Raw genomic sequence first — 9,820 nt, 5'->3', positions numbered from 1 at the left:
TAGATTTTCATCCTTTATAGACTTTCTTCAGGGCCTTGTTTCTCATGATTAGTTAGTTTTTCTAGTAAAATAACAAAGCTACTACAGTTGTCTAGGAAGGAAGGAACAACAAAGTGTCCTTTTGAGTCTAGAATCTTCATCACAAACAAATCTCAACATTTTAAAGAAATTACGTTTCTCTTTATTATGAAGATGAAATTGTCCATTCAATTGAAGAAGTCTCGAATACAAGCTTTAAAGAGCAGCTCCAACTGCCTGCAATAAGCACCATGACATAAGAAGAAGTATTATTCCTTGTTCAAATAGTCTTGAAGGATACATTTTTATCTCGGGACAGTATATGGCAATTCATAATTATATAAAGAAAGACCAGTCCATTTATCGAAGACATTGATATTACCGTTGTTGCAACTCACACACACACACACATATATATATATATATATATATATAGAGAGAGAGAGAGAGAGAGAGAGAGAGAGAGAGAGGTAAATTTGCAGTTACATCCACTTGATTTTAAAAAAAGTAAGTTGGCTAGATAGCTGGCTAGCTAGATAGCAATTTAATTAGTTCCCTGACTATACAATATCTATAAATCATGTCAGTTTGTGAAACGTCAAGCTCCATATAAAATAAAATTATGTTTAAAATAATTCATGTTAGAAATTAATATGCTAGTTGCATATCATTACTCTATAAATTATGTGATTCAATTCCTAGAATTTGTTGTCAAATTGCTTTTGGTTCTTAAATTTTTTTATTATATAAAATGATTCTCGAATATATCAATTTCTGGATATGTTCACTCTTGCTAAGAGGTTCTTCTTTTGAGACGAAAAGAATAAACAAAACCATTGAAACCAGAATAATACAGATTAAACGTCTATTACAAAGAAATTTGTATATTTACTTAGATATCAATTCACCAGAATCTATGTAAAAGAAAATGGAAATAGTTTTAATGATTGTGTATACATGCCAGGCAAAGAATACTGTGGAAAGAGTATGTACCTTCATAATAGACGTGAAAGCATTATCAGTTTGTTAACGATTCCTTAGTAGACGAGTGAACAATGCGGACTTCAAAATCATTGAGTTTTGGTCCCACCCAACGACGAATGAATACAAGTGGAACATGATTGATGATCCAATAATCTTGGCCGTTTTTTGGATCAATGCTCTCAACAAGTTCAGTTGGCATATCACAGAAATCAATAACTTTAAGGTTATACAAGTCTTTGATGCCTGAGGGTACCTTCTTCAGATGAGTGATTTTGGTAATTTTGACATGTTCTAGAGAAAGCAAAGCTCCTTTATCTATGAGGATAGCACTTACTGTGTTCAAGCGAGCCAGATTCAGCTCCTTCAATTTTCGAAACCCTCCACTTTGAAAATGCAAGATTTCACCACCGTAGGCATTGTCCCAGATAGTAAGCTTCAACAAATTAGGCAAGTTTTCCAGCGATCTCAACGGATCATCTTTTAAATTGGATAAAGCCAGCCTCATCTTAACAAGAAACTCTAGTTTTGAAATCCAATTAGGCATCCTTTCCAGTCTTGTTTTCAAATGAAGCCGTTGAAGTTGGGGTATGAATGATATAGAGTTCAGGTCAATGATTTCACCCTCACCTATTGCTGTGATATTGAGTGATTCAAGGTGTGTCATCTCTGCCACTGAAGCACAGATTGCTTTTCCATGTTCCCTCCGAACACGCCTCAAGCCTAACTTTCTTAACTGCTTCAAGAATCTCAACTCTTGAATCAGATCTATTCCCCCGTGTTCTACCTCCACATAGCAAAGATTTTGAAGGGAAGTCAAGTTTTTTATACCCTTTTTCATCAGCACACCAGTTGTAAATCCCAAAAGAGAATATTCTGCTTCATAGTTTCGATGGAAAGCAAGAAGATGCCTTAACTTTTTGAGCTTGTTTATTTCACTTGGTAACTCATGAACAAGAGTTTCTCTTATATCCAAGGTCTCTAGGTTCTGTAACCTACCAACAGATTTGGGAATAGACCGTATTTTAGTATTCTTTAGATTTAGGTACTTCAAGTGGAAAATATTCCCTAAATTCCTGGGAACATGGTTTAAAGATGTACTTTCAAGGTCTAGTACTTTCAAAACTCTAGACTTTGAAGCCAAGAGACCTGTAAAAGGCTCAACCGTTCCTCCTTTTCCAAAAGCATGAAGTGCACGGATGTGTGTGAAGTTGGTGCTCTTCAACACATTTTTGATACTGGTGTCTATAGATAGGCGTCTAGTTGATGCACTCGTCGCTGATTCATCATCACCTTCATGAACAAAATGGCAAAAACATAAATCCTTCATTTTTCTTACGATCAATTCGTGTAATAAATCATGAACTCGACAACTTTTAACTTTCCCTTCGAACCCAACCCAGGAGACTTGAACCAGACTTCTATAAATTAACTCAGATAAGTACTCATCCGCAACTTGCTCCAAAGTTCTCCCATCGGATTTAACAAACCCTTCAGCTATCCATTGCCGAGTTAACCTCTTGTGATTAATGGATGAGTCCTCAGGATATATACCAAAATACAATATGCATGGCTTCAGATAGTAAGGCAGGTCATCATAACTAAGAGATAAAATCTTTGTTAATCTAGTTAAATGGGCATTACGGTGCAACTCCAGGTTGAGATTTTGACTGACCTTTTGCCATTCGAACACAGTTTTTGATTTTGTTGAAAGTAGACCACCAATGGCCACAATCGCCAAAGGTAACCCCTTGCATTTTCCAACAATTTCATTTGACATTTCTTTAAGCTCTGCCGGACATTGACCATCAAGCTCAAATTTAAATGCCTTCTTGCAGAAGAGTTCCCATGCTTTGTCAGAAGGCAATGGTTGTAGGTTGTGAACATGAAGAGGAAAGGATTTCTTGAAAAACTCAACAACGTGGATCATTCTAGTGGTGATTATGATCCTGCTACTTCTATTGTTACTGGGCATGGCAAGTTCAACTTGGTCACAAAAATCTTCATGCCATACATCATCAAAAAATATCAAATACCTTTTATGCTCCAGGTATTGCCTCAATTCAGAAATCAGCGTCTTCTCGTCCATCTCTTCTAACATTTCTGGAAGAGGGTCTTTTGTCTCCCTACAAAATTGCTTGATCATGTCTGTGAATATCCCTCTCACAGTGTATGATTGTGAAACTGTGATGCAAGCACGGCAGTGAAAGTGGATTTTTACGTTTTCACTGTCAAAAACGTGTTTGGCAAGGGTAGTTTTTCCAAGACCCCCCATCCCTACCACTGAAATCAATGTGCGTTCTTTTTTGCCCTCCAACAACAGACTAAGCAATTCATCTCTTGGTAATTCAAATCCTACAATTTCCGTTTCTTCAATGAAAAGGGAACCCATTCTATGATCATTCCATCCACTTCCTTCTATCCTTCCAGTGCTACTGCTTGATGGTTTTTCTTGTAAAACTTGAAACTTATACCTTTCACTTCTTTCCTTGATTAAAGAAAGTGACAATTTAATGTCCTGAATCTCGACGGCGATCTGATGACGAGAAAGCGGTGTTCTTATCAGGTTTGTAATCTTGCAAATTGAAGCCCCAAATCCATGACGGGGGACCTGATGAATCACCCTGAGGTATTCATCGATGACATCTTCTATGCGAACTGACACTTGTCTGACCTGCTTTACCCAAGTTCTTATTCCATCATTGGTGTTTGCTTCATCTGCTGCCTTTCTATCTGCATCTTTGAGGAAGGCTTGGATGCTTTCTAGTTCATCTCTGATGTCTAAAAACTCTTTGTTAATGCCACTTAGAAGACTTTTTTCTTCCTTTAGAATTTGGAAAACTTCTCCCAATGCAAAAGAAATCGCAGCTTCTGCCATTTCAGTCGTACTCTCTCACCTTACAATCATGCTGCTCTCATGTATCCAGCATAAGCATTTCAGAGATATGGTGCCTCTTGCCTTTTTTCTTTCTTGGGTGTACTGTTTGTGAATGCCGCAAGGAAATTTAATCTTTAAAGTCAACGAAGAGGAACGTGTACAGTTGTTGGAGGGCTACCAATTTTCTTTGTTTAACACCATGACCAGGCTTTTTTTTTTTTTCTATTGAAGTTTATTATACCGTAATTCAGGACTTTCATGGGATCCTCTGATGCTTTTTTACTCCTGCATCATGATTTCTTCTGTGTTCCCATTTATGTAAAACGATTAATTTGTCCTTATTTTATTATAACAATAATGAAAGTATTCCGTTTTTTGTTCAGATTAAACAATTTGTGAGTTGGAGAATCTCTACTCGTTTTATTTTTCATTTCATATTATATAAATACTCATTCAGAAGATTACTCAGACATGAACTTATTTACAGTTGGAGTGGAACTTATTCAGTATAAATTCTTAAAGAGCAAGCTTAATCATTTCAGGTAACAGAGTAGATTAAGTTCTAGTTACCAGTTTATTATGAAATTATCAGTTTTCTAAGCAAGTTTCCAATTTTTGTACTGAAAATGGATTTTGACCAGTAAAATTGGTGTTCCTGAATTCCTAGAAAAATTTCATCAAAGGACTGCTCAAGTGGATATCGGTTTGGATATCATTGGCATCCCCTGGATTATGTGCAAGTGAAAATGCTCATGAACTCTGTTGTAAGCACCTTTTTCACTGTAACCCTTTTTATATAAACCATTTAGAGCTCTTTTTCCTAGCAATAGTTCTTATATTCTTTGAGTAAATATTCGTGTCCGACCTATTTTGTTGTCTTCTTTTGGAGTACATTTTCAGTTGCGTTTTGTTTCGTTAATGTGGTTACTTTCACTATTTATATTTTGTTTGGTGTTAGTTAGTTGGTGCATCTTGCCTTTTTCTGTAGCTTTACGTAAATTTCTCAATTTTTTTACTCAAAATTATGATCATTGCTTTCAAATTTGGTGGGAACCAGAAGCTTGTAATGTGAATGGTTGGTGGTGAACGTTATTATATGAGGAACAAAGAAGCACTTTCATTATGAAGATTGTTGAAAGTCTCACATCAACTAGAAACAAAGCCAATTTAAAATATATAAGTAGATCCAAACCTTACTTTATAAGCCAGACTTAAAATCCATTTTTTAATAAAAATGATATCAAGTTGATGAGCAGTAATGAATTACACCTAACCTTAGAGAAATATATAAAGAAAAACACATACAAATTCATAATTCTTAATGAAACGTGCTAGATGGAATCGTACAAAAGTCAAATTCACACGGAGTTCACATATTCCCTGTGTGAAGCAGGATGTGTTCAAGGAAATATGAACAACTTATTCGAAGATTCAAGCTACATGAAAGGAATGAACAGACAAAGTTCATCATTATGCAATACGGGCAAATTTGAATTTCTGTCAACAAAGCCACAACAAATAGTAAGTTTGAGCAGTATAGGTGCAAGAAATTAACTAAAAAAACATTTTTACAAGTTTTTACAGCATGAAAGATAGTAAACTAAATTTTCAAAAATAGACATCAAGTGTAAATGTGGGTTGATGAAAATAAATATTAGAATTTAACACAAACACAATGGATTGCAAAGGCAGAGTTAAAAAGTACACAACTCATTCATGCAGTCAATTAAAAACTATGACTTCAGAATGTGCAGAATCAATTTAAAATTTTGAACAAAAAAACATGGATCATTTCCAAATTTTTGCAGTTTTACTATCAACAAATTAGAAATATATATTCTTGATTTCTTAAAGTAGGTAGTTAAGCATGCATAAACCTTAGTTTTGTTTGAAAAATGTGAGAATAAACGTTTAGGGAAGATTGATTGATGAAATGGACAAATTCAGAATATAGAAAACAAACAGAAAGAAAAAACATATTCAGAATAGCATTATAAATGCAAACTTTCATAAGAACAAGAATAAAAATGGCTTGAGAAAAGTACCTTTACATTTCAGACAGTGGCTAATGTGGGAATAGCACGCAATTCATAGTCATGGAATTTTGGTCCCACATTCTGACGAATGAGAACAAGGGGAATATGCTTGATAACTGAATAATCTTGCCCATCTTTTTCTGGATCAATGCTTTCTACTAATTCAGCTGGCATATCAGCAAAGCCAAGAAATTGAAGGTTTTTCAAGTGTTTGAGGCCATGAGGTACCACCTTCATTTGGGGGTTATCTTTAAATCTGAAGTGTTCAAGACCAAGCAAAGCTCCTTCATCTATAGATATAGAATTTAATCTGCTTAGTCGAGTGAGATCCAGTTCCTTCAACCTTGGAAATCCTCCTCTTTTGAAGTGCAAAATTTCACCAATATATGCATTATCCCACATATTGAGTCGCAACAGACTTGGCAAATCTTTCAGTGAGTCCAGTGGATCTCCTTCCAAATTAGATAAACCAAGCCTTAACTTAACAAGATACTTAAGTTTTGGAATCCAATCAGGAAACTTTGTAACTCGAGCTTTCAAATTCAACACCAGAAGGGAGGTTGGAGTTGATAAAAAATTCAAGTCAATTATTTCATCCTGATCTTTAGCACTTACATTGAGAGATTCAAGGTGGTTCATCTCCCCTATTGCACTAGATAGGGCATCTGCGTATTCTGTTTTCACGTGCCTTATACCTAACTTCCTTAACTGTTTCAACATCTTGAGCTCTTGCATAAGCTCTAATCCACCATGATCAGCCTCCAAAAAGTAAAGCTTCTGTAAGGATTTCAAGCATCCAATACCCTTTTGCATTTTCACCCCAGTTGTGAAATTCAACATAGAGTACTGTCCTTCATATTTTCTATAGTAGACTGGGAGAAGTCTTAATTTTGTTAGGTTTTTTATCTCTCTTGGTAGCACTTGCACTTTTGTCTGTCTTAGATCCAAGGTTTCCAAGTTCAGCAACTTACCAACGGATCTAGGAAGAATCTTTACTTTTGTATGGCTCAAGTTTAGGTACCTCAGGTGGAAAAGATTCCCCAAATTATTAGGAACAGAATTTAACATAGTGCTTTCAAAATCAAGAACTTTCAAAAGCTTAAACTTGGCAGATAAGCTACCCACAAAATCTTCAGGCAATTCACTTTTCTTGAAGACATAAATAGCACGAATGCCCGAGTTACTGGTTTCCCTTAACACATTTTTCGAACAAGAAGCTATGGAAAACCTTCTAGTTTTTTCAACTGTGCCTAATTCATCATCTTCACGCATTAAGTGGCAAAAACTTAACTCATTCATTTTTCTGATGATGATATCACGCAATAAATCATGGACTTGACAACTTTTAACTTTACCATCAAAGCCAACTCTGGAGACCTGAACCAAACTTCTACTTATTAACTGTGTCAGATACTCTTCAGCAACATCCTCCATTGGTCTTCTCTCCTCATTTTTTATGAACCCTTCAGCCATCCATTGCCTGGTTAATCTCTTGCGACTGATGGAGTAGTCCTCCGGATATACACCAAAATACAGCATGCATGATTTCAAATTGTGAGGAAGATCATCATAACTAAGAGACAAAATCCATTTCAAACTATTCAAATGTGTATTGCGCTCTAACTCCATTCTCAGATTCTGACGCACCTTTCTCCATTCAAGTATGCTTTTTTCTTTTGTTGCCAAAAGACCTCCCATACAAACAATTGCTAGTGGTAGCCCTTTACATTTTTGAACAATTTCCTTTGACATGTCCTCAAGCTCAGTTGGACATTGCTCACTGGGTTCAAATCTAAATGCCTTCTTGCAAAAGAGCTCCCACGCTTTGTCTGGAGACAAATGTTGGAGTTTGTGAACATGAACAACAACTGATTTCTTAAAATACTCTGCAACGTGCATGTTTCTAGTGGTGATTATGATTCTACTTCCCTTTTTGTTTTTAGGCAAGGCATGTTCAATCTCATCGGAAAAATTTTCTTTCCAAACATCATCAAACAATACCAAATACCTCTTTGACTGAAGGTATTGCCTCAATTCTGTTACTAATGTCTGATCATCCATATTGTGTAATCCTTTCGGAATAGGTTCATTAGCGTCCTTGCAAAACTTTTGTACCATTTCTGTCAATAGCTCCCTCACAGTGTATGATTGAGAAACTGTGATGAAAGAACGACAGTAAAAGTGTCTTTTCACGTTTTGATTATCGAAAACATGTTTAGCAAGAGTGGATTTTCCAAGTCCTCCCATGCCTACCACAGAAATCAATGAGAGTTGGTCGGTTCCTTTTATTAAGCAACCGATCAACTCATCCCTTGGGAGTTCGAATCCCACCACTTCAGTTTCTTCAATGAAATGTGAAGCCATTCTTGGGTCATCCCATTTGAAATCTTTTGCCCCTTTAGAACTGTTCAACGATCCATCTTCAAATGTAGATTGAAACTTGTACCTTGTTAGAGATAATACTTGCAATTAGAAAATAAAATCTCAGAAAGTTACAAAGATAAAGGTAGAATTACTATATATACCATTGAGCATATATCATTAGAACTGTTGCTTTTAATTGAGTAATTATTAATAATTATAGATTATATAAAGAACGAACTCGTCTGAACAACATGTCTGACAAAGTAATATATTTTTCTCCATTCTTGTTATTTACCATAACATACCTTTCACTTCTTTCCTTGATTCCTTGAACTTCTGACTTGATATCTTGAATATTAGATGCAATCCGATGACGTGACTTCAAGGTTTTGATTTGGTGAGCAATCTTTTGGAGTGAAGCTATGCATGGTGGATGGTGGTTGGCCCTATATGCCACATCCATTATGTATTCATCAATGACATCTTCTATGCAAAAAGATATTTCTCTCAACTGCTTCACCCATGTTTTTATTCCTTCATGGGTATCTCCTTCACCTCCTTCATCTCCAGCTCTTCTATCCGCATCCTTTAGGAAGGCTTTGATACTCTCTAATTCGTGTTTGATATCTGAAAAATCATTTCCAAGGCCTCTCAACAGATTTCCTTCTTCTCTTAGAAGTTGGTACAGCTGTTCCACAACAAACGATACTGCACTATCTGCCATTTCATTTCAGTATTGTAGCTTACAAATCTAGCATGTATGATGCTTACAACTCCTTTTCATTTTGCAGATTGAGTTTAAAGAAAATGTTTTGTATATGCTGCTGCTTTCAACTTGTTAGAGAAATCATTGTTTAATGATGAAGACAAAATAGGAGTCTTTTAAAGAATTGTTATTCCCTGTTTATTTGAAGGCTTTTATGTTTTCATATTCCTTCACCAACCTGTTTGATATAATATGGGAATAATTAAAGTGAACACAATGTGACAGCAATACTCTCTGTCAAGCAACAAGAAAAGAATTAAACCTTTTTTATGTGTTCTATTTGTCTATTTCTGACTGTTACATTTTAATCTTTCTGCTGCCTTTTGATTATGATAAATTATATATTGATGCCTTGCAATCATGCAGTTCTGCAATATTAAGTTTCCAGAGGAAAAAAATAAAATAAATCTTTCTGGTAATGTGTATGATTAATTCTCTTACGAAGTCAATGCTTTATATGTCATCCTATATAATTAAAGGGTTGCACGTCATTCCATGTGCATAATTTTCCTCTTTTGAAGGGTAAAAAATAATTGATTAACTAATGTCTTTAATCGAATAAATTAAAATGATTATCTTTTTTATATGTTAAATTATTCGATTATAATTAACAATTAAAATTTAATTTATAAATATTAATCATTTAAGTTGTGATGTTCTTAATATTCTATATGTTTCTTTCTTTACAGTTGTATTCAAGGGAATGAGATTCTTATATTTTGATAAGAACAAAAGTAATTTCTTAAAGGGTAAAAAAATTCTAACATATCCCATCGA

The 9,820-nt window shown here is 35.0% G+C and overlaps 2 protein-coding genes across 2 annotated transcripts; both read right to left on the bottom strand.

The window, feature by feature from the left end:
- On the bottom strand, positions 1-4,183 carry LOC124847779 (disease resistance protein RPM1-like). The gene is made up of 2 exons (XM_047325341.2): positions 1,012-4,183; positions 1-255 (listed from the first exon to the last, which is right to left on the bottom strand). The coding sequence occupies exon 1, from the start codon at positions 3,875-3,877 to the stop codon at positions 1,037-1,039; it is 2,841 nt and encodes a 946-aa protein (XP_047181297.2). The 5' UTR covers positions 3,878-4,183; the 3' UTR covers positions 1-255; positions 1,012-1,036.
- A 982-nt stretch (positions 4,184-5,165) lies between these two features.
- Positions 5,166-9,232, bottom strand: LOC148201615 (disease resistance protein RPM1-like). The gene is made up of 3 exons (XM_088109824.1): positions 8,583-9,232; positions 5,923-8,359; positions 5,166-5,374 (listed from the first exon to the last, which is right to left on the bottom strand). Exons 1-2 carry the CDS (start codon positions 8,999-9,001, stop codon positions 5,932-5,934), a joined length of 2,847 nt encoding a protein of 948 aa, XP_087965950.1. The 5' UTR covers positions 9,002-9,232; the 3' UTR covers positions 5,166-5,374; positions 5,923-5,931.
- Between the last annotated feature and the right edge of the window lie 588 nt (positions 9,233-9,820).

This window comes from Vigna umbellata, chromosome 3, assembly GCF_029865625.1.
Source record: "Vigna umbellata cultivar VRB3 chromosome 3, Vumbellata_1.0, whole genome shotgun sequence".
Taxonomy (NCBI): Eukaryota; Viridiplantae; Streptophyta; class Magnoliopsida; order Fabales; family Fabaceae; genus Vigna; species Vigna umbellata.
This window is presented reverse-complemented; position numbering and strand designations above follow the sequence as displayed.